General features: G+C 41.8%; 1 protein-coding gene across 2 annotated transcripts in view; it reads right to left on the bottom strand.

The window, feature by feature from the left end:
- ZNF830 (zinc finger protein 830) overlaps positions 1-19,813 on the bottom strand; it is a 215,894-nt gene that overhangs the window by 137,675 nt on the left and 58,406 nt on the right. For both annotated transcript variants that reach the window (XM_073587730.1, XM_073587727.1), the window contains exon 3: positions 6,056-6,179. In XM_073587730.1, the coding sequence (XP_073443831.1) occupies positions 6,056-6,179 (124 nt within the window). The remainder of the gene's footprint in view (positions 1-6,055; positions 6,180-19,813) is intronic.

The following is a 19,813-nucleotide window of genomic DNA, read 5'->3' as shown; positions in this document are numbered from 1 at the left end:
AGTTTTCAAGCAATTTTCCTGAGTAGGACAATCCCCCATAAGGCGCCATACAGTACATTACAGAACAAGGTTGTAAAGTTCAGGTTAGAAGCTGGTCCATGCATCACTGCCCATGTTCTTACTGGGACCCATGAGAGATAGCAACAGAGATGGGTTGGAATTTTACACATATCTCCACAGCATAGAGGTGAGAAATTATCTACAGTCTCAGAGAGGGCACGCTGTACAAAAGGAGGAAAGCACATGAAAAGAAATTAAGCGCTGAATAGAAGCTGTGCTGATAAATGAGAGCTAATTGATATACACAGGGCACAGATTCAGCTTATTTACTGGCAGGAATATTCCCACAAGAGAAAAAAAATAAATTGGGAACAAACTGCATATCTGAGGTCTGAAAATGAATGAAGGAATAAAGATTGCAGACTCAATCTTAGGCCCTTCGCGACCCAGCCTGTTTTCACCCTTCTGACAGGGCCAATTTTTACAATTCTGACCACTGTCCCTTCACGAGGTAATAACTCTGGAACGCTTCCATGGATCCCGGTTATTCTGAGACCGTTTTCTCATGACATATTGTACGTTATGATAGCAGTAAAATTTCTTTGACATAACTTGCGGGGTTTTTTGAGAAAAAAAAAAATGGAAATTTGGCGAAAATTTTTGAAAATTTCACAATTTTCCATCTTTTAAATTTTATGCCCTTAAATCAGAGAGTCATATTGCACAAAATAGTTAATAAATAACATTTCCCACATGTCTACTTTACATCAGCACAATTTTGGAACCAATATTTTTTTTTGTTAGGAAGTTATAAGGATTAAGGCTGTGTACCCACGTTGTGGATTGTATGTGTTTTTGCCGCGTTTTTCGCTGCGAAAACACATACAGAACGCACACCATGCACTCCTATGGGATTCCGCAATGCTGTGCTAATGCTGCGTTTTTTTCCGCGGTGGAATCGCACAGCGGAAAAAAACGCAGCATGTTCATTCTTTTTGTGGAATCGCAGTGATTCCGCACCCATAGGATTGCATTGATCCACTTACTTTCCGCATGTGGCTATGCCCACCATGCGCAAAGTAAGTGGATCATGTGCGGATGGTACCCAGGGCCTGGAGGAGAGGAGACTGTCCTCCAGGCCCTGGGTACCATATCCCCGTAAAAAAAAAAAAAAAAAGAATTAAAATTTAAAAAATCGGCTTATACTCACCTCCTGACGTCCCGCGCAGCCTTACCGATGCTCCCACCAACTCCCGTTCCGAGTAATGCCTTGCGGCAATGACCTGTGATGATGTAGCACTCTCGCGAGACCGCTACAGTATTGCGAGACCGCTACGTCATCAAAGGTCATTGTCACAAGGCATTGCTGGGAACAGGAGCATCGCTGAGGCCTGGGGACGTTGCGCGGAACGCCGGAAGGTGAGAATATCTCGATTTTTTTATTTTTGTATTATTTTTAACATTCTATCTTTTACTATTGATGCCGCATAGGCAGCCTCAATAGTAAAAAGTTGGTCACACTAGTCAAACATTATGTTTGACAAGTGTGACCAACCTGTCAATCACATTCCAAGCGATGCTTCAAATTGCTTGGAATGCGCTTGAATTCCGCATGCGAAAATCGTGTGAAAAACATTTGTTTTCCATGGGAAAAACGCATGTGTTTTTCCCACGGCGGGAGTTGCGGAAAAGCTGCAGAAATTTCCGCAGCATCTCTGCAACGTGGTTACATAGCCTAAAAGTTGACCAGCGATTTCTTATTTTTTCAAAAAATTTTACAAAACCATTTTTTTAGACACCACATCACATTTGAAGTGACTTTGAGGGGGGTCTATATGATAAAAAATACCCAAAAGTGATACCATTCTAAAAACTGCACCCCTCAAGATATTCACAGTACTGACAGCGGCATCAGAGGGGTTAAATGCCCACGATCGGTGCTAGCACCGATCGTGGGCATTGCTGTGGGGTGTCAGCTGTCATATACAGCTGACACCTGTACCCGATCACTGCGGCGCTCAGCGTGAGGTCGTGGTGATCGTGCTGCTGTACTAGTACTGCTCTGGACGGAAATGCAGTTCTCGCAGAGCAGTACTAGTACGACGAAGAGTTATATGAGCTGGAACATGTTGCAGATAAGTGGAGATTATGGCACAGACACCACAAAGCAGAAATGCATAGCTCCTGCATGAATTCCAGGTACAGATTAATAAATGGTCCCAATAGTATATGTCTAAGGGTCCGTACCCCCTTCTGCACTTGCAGGAGATGCAGAATTCAGAGCGGCGGTTTGAGCGTTTGCTGAGGGTCTTGGGATCTAGAACCTCACCGATCATGAACACTTTATAGCCCCCACAACATACTAAAACATCTTACAAATGACACATTCCCTTTAACTAAAGATTTCCACTGCATGTGTAAAGACAATTTTTTAGCCTTTAAGTTAAGTTGGCCACAGTGCACTAGGGAGCACCACATCCTTTCAAGTTTCTTTGAAAATGTGAATCAATATTCACACTACTAGTACAATGGAAGTAATAACAAACTAACACTTCATAAATTTATGGCTGAGAGTAGTTAATCCCAATTCTCTACACTTTTGTTTTGTTTTTTTTTTAAACGTGCTAGTGTCTTGTGGCATTCCCCATTTGTTGCAATTTACGTGGCAGCTCACCATAACCTTTAACGGAGAGAAAAAATATCTGATTACAGTTTTCCTTAACAGATGAAGGAAAAAGTAATCAACTTCTTTAAAAAGGAATCTGTCAGCAGGTTTTCCCAATACAGTGGAGTATCACCATTAAAGCCTCAGCTACAGCATTCTACTACACTGTGAGCAGCGCGGCCCAAATTATTGAGCAAATTGGATTTGATCGTCATAAAAATGTCAATTTTTTGGTTTTTCAAATAAACTCATGGATAATATTGTGTGTCAGAGCTCTTTGGATCGCTGAAATCAATGTCAAAACACCTGTGAAAATTATATACAACAGAAAAAACACACTGGCGCCACCACTAGGGTGAAAACTGCTGCTCAGACAAAAGCAGGCCCCTATGGACTGTCTCAGATTTAATTTAATCCTAAAAACTATATACCGTGCACTGAAGTCCACATAAGGTTAAAAATAGATACACCGACCAAAATTAATAGACACAAGTAAATAACATTAACATTGGTTTCCACAATTGCACACCCCTATTAGGTACTGATAAATTCCCCACAGGTGTGGTAAGGGCGCACTTGAACCAAGTTTTGTAGTTCACTTCCTTTTTGAGCATTCTGACCATCAGGTCACTGACTTCCTGCTGAGTGTGATGTCACACACAGGTACTCCCTTGTCCAAATTCCAAGCTCAATGAGCAGCATGCTAACACCTGCAGGAGGGCTGTCCACCTGCATGAAGATTTTTCCTGAACTATTGAATAGAGATAGGCAGACACCTGGGTGTTCGGCTCAGGCAGGTTCGGCCGAAGAGTTACAAAAGCTTTGGGTTTGGGTACCAGAACAGTACCTGAACCCAGATCCCATTCACATGAATGGGGGGCCCAAACATCCAGTGTGTGCCACGCTGTCATGTGAATTGACAGCGCAGCAAACACCGCTTCTGCTCGGATCATTACCACCGGTCAAACAGCCACGGTTCCCAGGCTGATCATCGTACTATGAAGAGATTTGTGGCTGATAGAGAACAGACGGATTCATGCGGATAAAGGCATATTGAGGAAGGCTTCTGCCAGACAAATTCATAGGATTAAGAAAGCAGCTGCTAGAATACCATCACAAAGCAACAAACAGGTATTTGGTATATAAAGACAAATCTCATCTCATGCTGCAAAGAAAATCGGAGTCACTGGCTGTATTGGGCAGAAATGAGAGCAACTTATGGTGTGGCAGCCTCTGACCTCAATACTACTGAGAACTTTTGGAATATCCTGAAGCAAAAAATCTATGAGTGTGCAAGGCCGTTCACATCAAAATAGCAGCACTGGGAGTTTATTCTGACATACTGGAAAGAAATTCAAGCAGAAACTATCCAAAAACGTACAAGCTCAACGGATGCAAGAATTGTGAAGGTGATTGTCACGATCCATCCTTGGATCCGTGGCAGACTGGATTCTCACACAAACTTTTTTCTTTTCAGGCCATCAGGGGTTAATGTCAGTTTTTCCCCCCGGTGGCCGCTGGTGTAATTACATGGCTGTTGACTTTGAAGGAAGGAGGAGTGGTCACCACCTGCATCAGCAAACGGTCACCTGATGCATCAGCTGACCGTCGGTGTTAGAGGTCATTGTGCAGCGACCACGCTGGGAGGAGCTTGCTGGGAGCGGTGGTGCCTCAGCTGTTCATGGTGTATCTGGTGTTGTGATCCTGCTGTGCAGTGCTTTGCAGCAGAAAGCTAAGTGTTGTTTGTCTTTACCTTGTTTGTCATACCTACCTTGTGTTGTATTAGTGCAGCGGTGGGACCAGTGTCTGCATTTGCCAATTCCCTACTTAGCGATTGGTGCAGGGCAAGCGAGGCCTAAGGAATCCTACTCGGCAACAGTTTGAAAGAAGCCGTATAGGGCCGTCAGGAAGACCAGGGCAAATCCTTAGGTGAGTGCAGGAGGTGTCCATTCCCCCGTACCCTATCGCAGGGCCCACCGTTGTGATTGTGTTCACGGTGTTCCCTTGTTTGTTGTGTTGTTGGTGACCGACCTACTGGTGGGTCGTTTCATATCTGGTCAGTCACTCTCCATGACAGTGATATTAAAGAATGGGTCCTACGGTAACATGCGATTTGACCTGTCAAGATCTTTAGTTTTGATTTCAGTAAATGAGACCTCTTAGTGCTGCAAATTCAAAAAATGACCGTTTTCAGTTATTTACAACCTATAAAATGTTTGGGTCCTCTGTTGTGCATAATAATTTAGAACAGTGAATTTAAAAAAAAATGTAGTTTTGAAAAAAAAAAAAAAAATACTGTTTTCATTGGGAGCTTTGTCCAATAAAATCCGATGATGATTTGAGCATTATACTGACTTATTTGCATTTACCATTTAGGAAAATAAGAGAAAAATAGAATTTACACATAACTGAGAATGTGCTTTAAGTCCTCAAATTAATTCTGAAGATCCCAAAAATGTCCTTTTAAATTAAACCCCCATATGGTACAGTCCGTTCTGATGAGCATCTCTAGTCTTGATCCAAGGCCTCCTCTCTTCCTATAATCGCAGCTGTCCAACTTGCTTCACATGCATGATGCGTCCTATGTCATCCACACAGTGTCTCCCAATCATGCCCCTGCGCAACCGCATTTATCTCTGACTTGCTGAGGCGGGGCGCATGCGCAGACTTTACGGCTGGGTTATTGGCTTTGGCCTTTGCACAAGAGCAAGAGTGCTAGATACTGTGCGGATGACGTAGGACACATCATCCACATGAAAATTAGGAGAATGGCAGTTGTGGAAAGAGAGGAGGTGCTGGATCAAGACCAAAAGACACTCATCATACTGGACTGCACTGTTAGTATAATAAAAGGTCTTTTTGGGAGTCTGCAGAGTGAACTGGAGACTTACATACATCATTCCAGAATACTGTAAAAAAAAAAAAGGCCTTAAACGCGATGGCCGTACCTTAATTTGGGAAAACCTGTTGACCGATTCCCTTTAAGATGAACTGCAATCATAGAAAAACTATGGCCTGAATTCACTAAAGCAATTACACCAGATATCTGGTGCATAACACTTTATAAAGTTGCTAAATTATTGTTTTTTTGCGCAACATGGAGTTACACAAACATTTTGCCGTCACCAGTTTCAGCCAGCTATGCCAAAATGGGTGGAACTAGGCGTGAAGATGCCAGCTCATCTAATTCATAATGAAAAGTAATGTACCTTACGCCACAAACCTCTCTGACGGGAGTAAGGTTTGTGTCAAGGCGCACACAGGTGGACGTCACATTTAAGACGAGCCTGTTTCATTACGGGGCTTGTATAGTGCAGACATATGCTTCACGGAAGCTCTGCCAAAGGCTACCAAAAGACCACGGTGATAGATGTAGTATTTGTAGTTTACCTTTGATACGCTTACTCTCCAGGCTTTCCAAAACTGGCCCTTTTCGTTTTGTAGTTTGCAACAACAGTGTAGACACAGGGGAACGGCTGTCTTTGACATTGGCTCCTTTAAGTTCTGCAACTTTCTTAAGAAAAACAAAAAAAATATATATTTATAATAGACACTGTTACTTAAAGAATAGCTTGTACAAGAATAGATTTTTTTTAAGGGCCTGTCACACTAAGCGATATCGCTAGCAATATCGCTATAACTTGTGACGTTATAGCGATATTGCTAGCGACATCGCTGTGTCTGATACTTACATACGACCTGCTCCCCCGCTGGTTATCGCTGATCGCGCGAGAACGTCCAGGACTGTTTCTCGTCGTCAGCTTCCTGCGGCGCTTCCTGTGGAGAGACGAGCGACGAGCGTGGAGCCGGGCGGAAGGACGTCAGGATCGCCTAGTGTGACAGGTAAGTAGCGACCCCCGTCCCCAGCGATGTCGCTGGTGAGATCTGCCTGTGTGGCAGCTCACTAGCGACCACTTAGCGATGCACCAGCGATCCTGACTGCGTCATATCGCTGGTCGGGATCGCTGGTACATCGCTAAGTGTGACAGTACCTTTACTCACAGCAAAAAATATTTCTCAAAGTCTTTATTGGAGAACATAGAACCATAGGATAGTCTGCTGCCACCCGGAGGTTGACACTAATACTGCAATTAATTAATATTGGCTCCTCCCCAGCAGACTATACCCTGCCTCTTAGGCTAGTTTCACATTTGCGTATGGAGGAGCTGCGAAGGGATGCAGATTTCCTCCGTGAAGCTCCACCCCCGGCAGCACCTCCTCCGGTCAGCTCCGCCTCCGTCGGCATGCGGCCTGCCTACCCTATCTTTAGCATTGGGTACACAGGCCGTGCGGATGTATGCGGATGCCTCCTCATGCATCGTTTTGACGGTGCGGGGACCTGCGCCAAATGCAACATGTCTCCGCACCGTCAAAACGACGCATGAGGAGGCATCCGCACTGCCTGCGTACCTAAAGATAGGGTACGCAGGCCGCATACCGACGGAGGCGGAGCTGACTGGAGGAGGTGCTGCCGTGGGCGGAGCTTCACAGAGGAAGTCCGCATCCCTCCGCAGCTACTCCATACGCAAATGTGAAACTAGCCTTAGAGCCATGCTTCCTCAGTTATGAGAGAAAGAAATAGGAAGAGAAAATAAATAAATAAATGAGGTTTCCCATGAAGAAAACTTTTTAACCCCTTTACCCACCCCCAAGAGTGGTTTGCATGTTAATGACCAGGCCAATTTTTACAATTCTGACCACTGTCTCTTCATGAGGTAATAACTCTGGAATGCTTCCATGGATCCCAGTGATTCTGAGATTGTTTTCTCATGACATATTGTACTTCATGATGGTGGTAAAATTTCTTTGCTATGACTTGCGCTTATTTATGAAAAAAATGGAAATTTGGTACACAAAATACTTAATAAGTAACATTTCCCATATGTTTACTTTACATCAGCACAATGTTGGAACCAAAATTATTTTTTGTTAAGAAGTTATAAGGGTTGAAAGTTGACCAGCAATTTCTCAATTTTACAACACCATTCTTTTTTAGTCCGTATATACTCGTGTATAAGCCGACCCATGTATAAGCCGACCCCCCTAATTTTGTCACAAAAAACTGGGAAAACTTATTGACTTGCGTATAAGCCTAGGGTGGAAAATGCCGAAGCTACTGGTAAATTTCAAAAATAAAATGGGCCCCATAAGATGCTCCATAAAGTTCATGATGGGTTCCATAAGATGCTCCATACAAAAATATGCCTAATAATGCTGCACAGTGAATAATGGTGGCCCTATAACATGCTCCATAATAACATATGCCCCATATAATGCTGCACAGTGATTGATGGCCCCTTATAATGCTGCACAGTGATTGGTGGCCCCTTATAATGCTGCACAGTGATTAGTGGCCCCTTATAATGCTGCACAGTGATTAGTGGCCCCTTATAATGCTGCACAGTGATTAGTGGCCCCTTATAATGCTGCACAGTGATTAGTGGCCCCTTATAATGCTGCACAGTGATTAGAGGTCCCTTATAATGCTGCACAGTGATTAGTGGCCCCTTATAACGCTGCACAGTGATTAGTGGCCCTTTATAATGCTGCACAGTGATTAATAGCCCCTTATAATGCTGCACAGTGATTAGTGGCCCCTTATAATGCTGCACAGTGATAAGTGGCCCCTTATAATGCTGCACAGTGATTAGTGGCCCCTTATAACGCTGCACAGTGATCAGTGGTCCCTTATAATGCTGCACTGTGATTAGTGGCCCCTTATAACGCTGCACAGTGATTAGTGGCCCCTTATAATGCTGCACAGTGATTAATGGCCCCTTATAATGCTGCACAGTGATTAGTGGCCCCTTATAATGCTGCACAGTGATTAGTGGCCCCTTATAATGCTGCACAGTGATTAGTGGCCCCTTATAATGCTGCACAGTGATCAGTGGCCACTTATAATGCTGCACAGTGATTAGTGGCCCCTTATAATGCTGCACAGTGATTAGTGGCCCCTTATAATGCTGCACAGTGATTAGTGGCCCCTTATAATGCTGCACAGTGATTAGTGGCCCCTTATAATGCTGCACAGTGATTAGTGGCCCCTTGTAATGCTGCACAGTGATTAGTGGCCCCTTACAATGCTGCACGGTGATTAGTGGCCCCTTACAATGCTGCTGCCGCTGCCTCAATTAAAAAAAATAAACTATATACTCACCTTGTCGCTGCTGCAGCTGCTGCTCCTCAGCGTTGCTGGCTCTGCAGTGACTGTTCAGGCAGAGGGCACCTGCTAACTACGTCATGGCGCCCTCTGACATGAACGTCACTGCCAGAGGAAACAAGACAGCAGAGCGACGCGCAGCGGTGGAACGGGGGACAGGTGAATATGGCTCCCCCCATTATACTCACGTCTCCTGGCATGTCTCTGCAGCCCCCAGTGCTTGTTCCATCTTCTCAGCGCTGTTCTTCCTGCTTTCTGCGGTCACGTGGTGCCGCTCATGACATATGCGCATATTCATGAGGGTCATGAGCGGTACCACGTGACCGCTGAAAGCAGGAAGAACAGCGCCGAGAAGATGGAATAAGCACGGGGGGCTGCAGAAACATGCCAGGAGAGGTATGATCTCCGACACCCCCCGCTCCCCCTCCCCGGCTGATCCCCGGTATATGACTCGCGTATAAACCGAGAGGGGGACTTTCAGCCCCAAAAAATGGGCTGAAAATCTCGGCTTGTACACGAGTATATACGGTACCACATCACATTTGATGTCACTTTGAGGGATCTTTATGATATACTAAACCCAAAAGTGACACCATTCTAAAAACTGCACCACTCAAGGTGCTCAAAACTACATTCAAGAAGATTATTAACCCTTCAGGTGCTTCACAGGAATTTTTGGAATGTGGAAAAAAAAATATGAACATTTAGCTTTTTTTTCCCAAAAAATTTACTTCAGATCCAATTTTTTTTTTATTTTGACAGGGAAAGAGCGCCATTTGACTTTTTAAATGCAAAATTTTCTGGAACAATTGGTGGACGCCATGTCGCATTTGGAGAGCCTCCGATGTGCCTACACAGTGGAAACCCCTAACAAATGACACCATTTTGGAAACTAGATCCCTCAGGGAACTGATCTAGATGCGTGGTGAGCACATTGAGCTCTCAGGTGTTTCACAGAAGTTTATAACATTGAGCCGTAAAAATAGAAAAAAAATTACTTTTCCCCACATATATGTTTTTAGCACAAAATATTCCATTTTCATAAGGGTAACAGGTGAAATTGCACCACACAATTTATTGTGCAACTTCAGCTGAGTACGCCGATGCCACATATGTGGGGAAATACGACTTTTGAGACACAGTGCAAAGCTCAGAAGGGAAGAGGCGCCATAACGGAGTTCAGATTTTGCTGGAATAGTTTGAGGGTGTATTGTCACATTGGGACAGCCCTTGAGGTGCCAGAAACACAGAAACACCCTATATGTGATCTCATTTTACAAACTACACTCCCCAATGAATTGATCTAGGGGTCCAGTGATCATACCGGCATCACATGTGCCTCACAGAATTTATACTGAAAGAATAAACTACATTTTTACCACTAAAATGTTGTTTTAACCCAAAGTTTTTAATTTTTCTAAGGGCTAATAGGATTTTTTTTTTTTACAACAAACTGAGGTCCATTTTTTTCCTGAGTGACCCAATACCCTACATGTAATCGGGAAATATTTTTCAGGCACAGTGCAAAGCTCAGAAGGCAAGGAGCGCCAGATTTTACTGCTATATGGTTTGCAGGTGACATGACCCACTGGGAGAGCCCATGAGGTGCCAAAACAGCAGAACCCCCCCTTAAGTGACCCCATTTTATTAACTACACCTCTCAACGAATTCATCTATGGGTGCAGTGATCATATTGACACCATGGGTGTGTCACAGAATTTTATACCATTGGGGGGAGAAGACAAAATAACTACATTTTTACCACCAATATTTTGTTTTAGCCCCAGATTTTACATTTTCACACAAGTGGGTAAAAATGGCAGCAAAATTTGTTCCTCAATGTCTACTGAACGTGGCAATAACTCATATGTGGCTGTATAGTACTACTTAGCCATACGGAGAGACTCGGGAGGAATGGAGTGCTATTTGCCTCCAGGATTGCAGATTTTCCTAGAACAGTTTGTAAACTCCATATACAGCGCCCCTAATTGCTAGAAGAGCAGTATCCCCCTCAAGTGACCACATTTTGAAAATTATAACCATTTGGGAATTTATCTACAGATGTAGTGACAATTTTGACTACATGAGTGTTTTCCAGAAAAAGGAAGCAGTGGATGTTGCTGCCGTTGTAGTGACCAGTACGCTGCAATCACAAGTATGTTATGCCCGGCCCGTGATTCTGGAGGCATGCACCGGTAAGTTTGGCGGGCTCTCATCGCTTCAGAAATGTCAAATGTGGATGCTATATGTGGTTTAGGTACACTGTGGGGATCAGAAGGGAGGGGGGCATTTGGATTTGGGAGCAGAGAATTTGCTGAATTTCTTTTGGCGGGCGAGGAGCCATTTCACTTTTCCAGAGCCTTTGTACTACCAGTAACGTGAAAGCCCCCTATAGCTAACAGATGACAGACCTGTGTGAAGGCTTGCTTTTTTCGTGGATTGAGTTGAAGCTTTTATTGGGAACATTTTACATAACGTTTGCGATCACATTTATCCAGCGCACTACGCTGACCCCTTACTTTGGGGTTTCCATCTAAATCTCCGAGGAAAAAGATTCAGATGAAACCCCTAAGGGAGCCATTCACTATAATGAGGCAGCAGAGTTACTCAGGACTCCGTTTGGCCTCTCTGTTCAGCGGTGTCCTTTTCAGAAGTGCACAAAACTGTGGCTGATGGCACTTCTGTGCAATCCTAAAAAGACGGACACTGCCGGATCACAGGTCAGACGACGTCCACAGTGCCTCCATCTGTGTCATTTTAGGGAATCTTCTGCCAGAGATTCCGTCTGAATCACGTATTTCAGAGATTTACATGGAAACCCAGGTGTAACAGCTCAATGCAGAGTGCAGGATAAATCTGCACCGAGCCTTACTGCGATCTTTGGGAGGCAGAGTGAAAAAATCAACAGCATGTGAAGAATTGATTTTATTTTTTACGACGTTCCTCGTGCGGTATAAGTGATTGGGCAACTATATTCTTCTGGTCGGTGCGATTACAGCGATACCAGATTTATATTGGATTTTTATGTTTGGCTGAAATCACACTAAAAGATGCTTTTTATTGCAAAAAGTAGTTTTTGCATCACTACATTTTGAGAGCTATAATTTTTCCATATTTTGGGCCACAGAGTCATGTGAGGTCTTGTTTTTTTGCGGGTCGAGTTGACGTTTTTATTGGTACCATTTTCAGGCACATTGCTTTTTTTCTATCTCTTTCTATTCCAATTTTTGTGAGGTAGAAAGTACAAAAATCAGCAATTCAGGAATTTCATTTGGGGGAGCGTTTATACCGTTCCATGTGTGGTAAAGTTTTATTCTTCGGGTCACTACGATTACAGCGATGCCTCATTTTTTTTATGGTGTTCAACTAAAGGGGTTAACCAGTGGGACAGTTTTATAGGTCGGGTCGTAGAGGACTCAATGATACCAAATGTGTGTACTTTTATTATTTGTTTTTTTCCTTAAAATATTTATTTAGAGATAAAAAAAAATTAAAACATCAAAAGATTGTATTTTTTACATTATTTTTACAATTATTTAAACCTTTTTTTTTTTTACTTTCTTCTAACTTTTTTTTTTCTACTTTGTCCCACTATGGGACTATCATTTTTTGCAGGCTGATCGCTTGTACAGCATGGGGATGAAGTAGCATCCCTATGTTGGAGAAATTGTCACCTCTGCACTGACAAAGTTGCTCATCATGCACTGGACATGATCAGCAAGTTTGCCAAGTCTGGTGACCCGGATGTCGTCTGTTATGAATGAGTCACCGTAGGAGGTAAAAACAGAAATACTAGCTAAGTCCAGAAAACCAGAGAAGTTGGCAGCTATCGGACTGCAGACCCCTGAACCTATCAACAACAACTAGCAGTAGCCGTGGGGGGTTCCTACGGTGCCCTAGACCCCTCGATCACAGCCGGAGAACTAAATAGCCTAAAGACAGAAAGGGAAATCTAAACTGCCCCAGAGCAGACCCCAAAGCAAAAGGCAGCCCCCAACATATAATGACGGTGAAGCAAGATGAAAAACACTCACACAGATAGAAAGATAGGCTGAGCAAATGATGGGGCCCAAGCTAACTAAATAGGACAGGATAGAAAAGCTGCTGTCTGCAATCCGCCAAAACCCTATCAAAACAAGAGCCAACAGACTGATAGGAAAAAAAACCCTGAAGACGCTAGGCTTCAAAAAGACTATATCAGTACTAAGGTATTTTCTGAAGACAGAGCAAAAAGGAATTCAGCTCAAGCCAGCAGGGAATGGCAGAAATCCAGAAAAACAAGGCAAAACAAAACCAAAACACAAATGCAAAAAGCAGAGCAGAAAACTTAGCTTTTGAGGAGCAGGAATCAGACTGGTCTCCTAGAATCCCTCTGAGAAATCACCAGCAAGGCAGAAGGGCGTCGGCTGCCTTATATCCAGTCAGCAATTCCAGTCACGCAGTCATCATCATCCTGCTCAGGTGCTTGGTAATCAGCCTCACTACCTTCCTTCACTAGAAGAGGGAGTTCATCAGACCTCAATGGTGAAGGGGAAAATGAACTCACAACAGTCGTCATGACGACATCGGGTCACCATGGCAACAATCGGAACCCTGCGTCACGCCGTGGGGTCTCTGATCCAAAGGCAGAGGGACTGTCAGCCCACTGCCAGCTCCAGGAATGCTGCAATCAAATTTTGGGGATAAAAGTGCCGGCAGTGGTCTGTGACTGCTCCTGGCACTTAGTGCCGGGTGTCAGCTGTGAGAATTATCTGATACCTGGTGGCGATCACGCTCATACGTAATAATCTGTCCCTGGTCGTATAGGCCCAGGGCACAGGAACCTCCTGGGCCAACCTCCTGGGCAAATCTCCATGCGGTAATCCCATGACAGGGTAAGCCACAATGACGATCATAGAAGCCATATCATTGTTTTATTGGAATTAATAAAGAATATCTTGGATTTTATTCCTGGAGCTGGACTTTCCTTTTTCAAGAAGTATTCCCAGAACGTTTTGGCGGAGACGGTGTCCTTGCTCAGACTTGCTGCATTGTCAGTAACTTAAGGGGTGAGCCGAACTAAATATTTGTTTTTTTGCATACTTGTTCTGCTTGTTTTCGTGCTCCATCTTGTGAAGCAAAAATATAATCAAGATAAAATTGAACATATATGACTCTTTTTGCTACCATGAATTGCTATTTGCTATTGTTGATAAAAATCGTCTAGAGATTGCCCTATTTGTGATTTTTAGCAGTACTTTTTTCTTTTGCTATCATGGACTCTTTAATTGATTCCAATAGAAGGGAATGTGCGGTGCAGGTGTTTCAGTCTGTTAACAAATCTATGGATACATCACCAGATTTACTTAATCTTATGCATGAAGTGGAAAAATTGTCATTGAATTAAACCAGAACATGGCGGGATAAAACAACGTTGGAAAATTATATCCAGCAAAATATGATTCCTCGTGGTTTAAGTATTAAAAAAATACCCACTACTGTTTTAATGATGAATTTACTGAGGCTTGGAACACTATTCTGTCTAACTGCTCATCGCAATTAATGCAACTGATTGTGAAACAGGAAAGTCAGGAATTGGTCTAAATACAAACGGATCTTAATAAAAATCTCTTATCATTAACATCCACCATGTCTGCTGATGCATACGAAAATTTTCAGAAAGATTTAAAATCTAAAATGCTCTCTTTGGAAGATTCTATAGTGGACTTCAAAAAAAGAAAATTTAACAGAGATTTATTCGACTATTCAAACAATCAAGTTTACGAGTTGGGCAGATGGGAAAGACCAGTTTTTTGTCCCAAATCAATTTTAAAAAAATGCACTCACACTTTTTCCAATGCTTCTCGTCGGAATCAATTTACATTTTCTTCTTCTGATCTGGAGTCATCAGATACGTCTAAGGATCCTCCTTGTGATTTTTCCAGTGATAATTGCATCAAAGTGAACAAGTCTCAATCTAATTATTATAGAAAACCTCGCAGATTTAATGCTGGTCCAAAAAACGGACAAGGAGGGGAGGCAGGAAACACAACAGACAGACCAGCCTTCTTAAAAAATCGGTTGAGAAGTTCCAACAAAACGAATCACTAGATGTCATTACGATACAGCTTTTCAGTTAGCCATTAAAAGGTATCAACCACTGAGGACTCTCCATTCTAAATATTCTCCTAGATGTCATTAATCTTTCATCATTTTTTTTGTCCCCAGCTGAAGTGAAACTTTTATCTAGGGGCTTAAATTTTGGGCCGACTAACTTGGATTTGGACGTTAATTCAACTTTAAAAGACAAATAAATTTGTGAAGGGTCTCATTATAAAGAGACACTTTTTTCGGACAATGAATCCCAGGATTCACATACAATTCCCTTGGAAAATCAATTTTTGGGAAAAAAAATTTTTGGAGCAGACTTGTCTATTATGGTTGTCTGATATGGAGACTTCTGACATGCCTTCTGATTCATTAACCTCTTATTTCCCTTTTAGGATTAAAAACTCATTGTTCTATCTGGTAAAAACTAGAACGGATGACCTGGAAAAATTCCAGGAGTGTGTGGGGAGGGATATTAAAAAATTACTAAACAATCCTAATGATGATTTACCCAAATTTAATCTTACATTTGCTGAAAGAGAAGCTTTAAACAATTTAAAACCTAATCCCAATATTTTAATCAAAATGTAAGACAAAGGGGGCTCAGTAGTAGTTATGAATGCATGTGACTACCTCACAGCGGTGAATGAAATGATTTCCAAGGATACAATTTACACTGTTGTACAGGGTGATCCTACTGTTCCTTTTTCAGCAAATGCAAGACTATTATTGATGAAGATGTTAGACAGGGGTTTTTTTTACAGTCTGAATATCTTTTAACTGACAACTCTGTCATTCCAATCCTACATGCATTACCCAAAATACATAAAAATATTTTTCCGCCCAATAGTGACCGGTAAAGGTTCATTGAATGAACATTTGGGCCAGTGGCTAGATTCCGTTCTCCAACCTCTAGTACATCGCCTCCCAGGTTTTGTAAGGGATACTAAAGATGTCTTAGGTATATTTCATAATGTTACCTGGGATCCAAACAAAGTGGACATGGTTAACATGCGATGTGATCTCATCATATACATACATCCCTCACAATGTTGCCATCTCAGCGGTACGTTTTCACTTACATAAATATAGTTCTTATTGTGTGGATTTACAAAACTACTTTGTTGCGGTTTTACAATTCTTATTGTCTCACAATTATTTTTTGTTTAACAAAAAATTCTACCTGCAAAATAGCGGTGTTTCGATGGGGCGAAATTTTCCCCTCGGTCGCTAACTTGGTAATGGCTTGGTGGGAGGAGCTTTTTATTTTTGATGTGAACAATCCATTTTTGGATCATATAGAACGGTACATAAGATATATAGACGATTTATTGTTAATATGGAAGGGGAATGTTCATCTTATTCCCCTTTTCATGGATTACATCAAGGTAAATCAATTTAATTTAAGCTTTACACATCTTTTCAATAAAACTACAATTTGTTTTTTAGATCTTGGTTTAACTGGAAAACCGCACCAATGCATTTCTTCTTCAACTTACCGCAAAAAAACTGCAGGCAATACTATTTTGCATGCACGCAGTTTTCATCCTGTTCACACAATTAAAGCAATCCCTGTGGGCGAACTAACTAGAGCAAAAAGGAATTGTAGTGAGGAGAGTTCTTTTAATAGGGAATTTTGCTCTATAAAAAAAAACGCCTAAACAAACGTGGTTATCCACATTGGACAATAGATAGAGCTGCCAATATTGTGAATAGTAAAACAAGAGAGACACTAATTAAATCTAAACCTATTTCTTACAATAGGAACCAACACAATGATCGTCCCACATTAGTCCTTACTTATAGCCCATATTTTAAGCAAATTAGTAATACTGTATAATAAATAAAAATGTATATTTACTTCGTAATGACAGTATTATGGACAATCTATTAAGGAATGGTGTTAGGATTGTTTCGAGAAGAGCTTTGACCGTGGGAAATTCCTTGTCTCCAAGTTTGTATTGTATGAACAAAAATTATAAAAATAATAATTGGTTATCAATAGCGGGTTATTATAAGTGTGGTCAGTCTCCCTGTAAAACGTGTCTTTGTTCATCTAAAACCTTATCTTTTTCTAATTCTCTTAATAGTAAAGATTATAAAATAAAAGAATTTTTGAATTGCAACTCAAATTATGTAGTCTATGTTGTAGAATGTACTCACTGTAATCTAAATTATGTGGGCTCTACCACCCGCAGATTGAAAGATAGAATACGGGAGCATTTATATGACATTGTACAGCCCACACTTCGTAATATATCTAATGTGTCAAACCATTTTGTTTCTATTCATAATAGAGATCTTTCATATGTCAAAATCTATGCCATAGAACAAATTAAAAGAAAAGTTTGAGGAGGAGACAGAGAAAAATTATTACGAGATAAAGAAGCACTGTGGATCTACCTTCTTGATACAAGTGTACCTATGGGTATGCATTTAAGAAAAGAGTTCATGCTTTATTATTGATCTGGTGTACATAATTGCTTATTTTCTTTTTTGTTATATATAAGTATTACTTATTCTTGTATGTCACATACAGTGCTGTGCAAATTAATTGGGACAAAGCATTTTTTTAAGTAAAATCGTAAGTTGGTTACCAGTCAGTGATTCAGGTGTGAGTGCCTGGTCAAAGCAGATAAAACTGGTTTGAATCACTGACTGGGAACCAACTTACGATTTTACTTAAAAAAATGCTTTGTCCCAATTAATTTGCACAGCACTGTATATGTATATATTATTTCTTTCACTTTTATTCTTTTGCATGTTTTAATTAATTTTTTTCACCTGTGTATTGCCTTCAAATACTGCTCAGTTAGCTCCTTGAGGTCATTCTGCGTTTAAGAGAGCATAGCGCTCGAAACGCGTTCAGAACCTCCTGGGCAAATCTCCATGCGGTAATCCCATGCCAGGGTAAGCCGCAATGACGATCATAGCAGCCATATCATTGTTTTATTGGAATTAATAAAGAATGTCTTGGATTTTACTCCTGGAGCTGGACTTTCCTTTTTTATGACATATTATTACGTTTGATGTCAGAAAAGGGTGAATCAAATAGATCTTGGAATAATAATAACTTCCACAATTTGACGTGCCTACACATAATGTTCCTTCTCTGAGATAACCTTATAGATGTGCCCCTGCTGTATACTGTGTAATAGCTGTGTCTGACCGTGCTGAAATATGGTCTGATCATACCACAGCTCCACGGTAGGTGGGGAGACTAATTCATACAGACATTACAGCAAGAGACCGCAAATGATTCTGTTTGTTAAGTAAAACATAAAAATAGATAAGGCTATGTGCACACAATGCTAATTTGTTGCGTTTCCGCATCGTTTTTTTCTGCGCGTTAATGTACCAAAAACACAAAGGATAACTAAAGCAAGGTTAATCAACGGGAATACTGAGTTGTTGTGCACATGATGCAGAAAATTCCATCCTTATTCGCAGCGTTTTATTTTCCACTGCATGTCAATAATTTTTGCGGATCTGCAGCGTTTTTCACCCTTTGACTTCCATTGAATCACTCAAATCTGCAGCAAAAACGCAGATGTAAAAAGGTTTGTGGATTTGCTGTGGATTTAATGCGGGTTTGTTGCCAAAAATGCAGATTTGTCAAAGGAAATGATGTCAGAAGGAGGAAGAGTGTGTGGGAGGAGAATCTAGAATAGAGCCTATCTTGATTGAAGCACATCAACAATGGAGGTTGGACTTGAAAATTGCTTTTTTTTTTTTTTTTTTAAATACGGTAGATCTTTATTTAGCTAATAAATCCACAAACAAATCCGCATGTAAATCCACATCAAAAATGAATAAAATTTGCACGGAACTTCCACTGCGTTTTCAGAAAAGAGATGCAGAAACCGCGCAGAAATTTCCGCAAACAAATCCGCAATGTGCGCACATAGCCTAAAAGGCAGGGAAGTGTTTTTTTCTCACAAAAACAATAAGCTGAGATCCCATGCTGTCCTATCTGTATACTCTCTGATGCCAACCCACCTCCCCTGCTATGGAGCTGTGGCAAGATCAGATCATGTTTCTGCACAATCAGACACAGCCATTATAAGAGTACACAGCATGGGCACATTTATAAGATTATCTCAGCACAGGAACATTATTTAAACTCATCTAATTATGGAATTTATTACTATTCCGAGATCTATTGATTACAATGAACTTTTATTTGCGGGAAAACCCCTTTAATGCAAGAAGAAACAGTTTCTAAACTTCCGGACATGTGCAGAGTGCGCCTCTGAAGCTGGAGAGCCTACACCCAGCTTCAGAGGCGTACTGTGCATGAGCGGAAATTCAGAAGATGGCTTGTGGTCATGCGCAGTGCGCTTCTCTGAAGCTGGAGAGCCTACACCCAGCTTCAGAGGCATACTGTGCATAACTGGAAATTCATAAGATGGCTTCCAGTCGTGCGCAGTGCGTGTCTCTGAAGTCGGGAAGAGTACACCCGGATTCAGCAACGCTGTGATGCTTCTGGAATGAGCGGATCGCCACTCCTGTAAATTATAGGGGCGTGATAACATGGAAAGAGAGCGGCCTAATCAGGGTCAACTAACACCCCATCGACTAGTCAAAGCCCCCATTTGTATACGAAACATGCTTACCACTCCTAGAAGAAACCGGTTTCAGTTATGGGAGGGGTGACGCAGCTGTCACTCCCAAAGAGGCATTCACTGCCGACTCCAAACTGTCCACCATGTACTTTAATTTTCCTAACTTATATAGATCTAGGAAGGATTCTGATCTGGAACTGGACTCTGAATGCTGAGGGGAACAAATCCGCTGGAAAGGGGAAAAGGAAACTGGGTGCCTCACCTGTTAAAGTGTCCAGGACGAGTAAGTATCTCACCGCAGCCTGGACCACTTTCATACAGTCCATATTGGTA

This window comes from Dendrobates tinctorius, unplaced genomic scaffold, assembly GCF_039654945.1.
Source record: "Dendrobates tinctorius isolate UK_male_01 unplaced genomic scaffold, ASM3965494v1 ptg000102l, whole genome shotgun sequence".
Classification (NCBI taxonomy): domain Eukaryota; kingdom Metazoa; phylum Chordata; class Amphibia; order Anura; family Dendrobatidae; genus Dendrobates; species Dendrobates tinctorius.
Note: the sequence above shows the minus strand (reverse complement) of the source record. Positions and strands in the feature narration are given on the sequence as shown.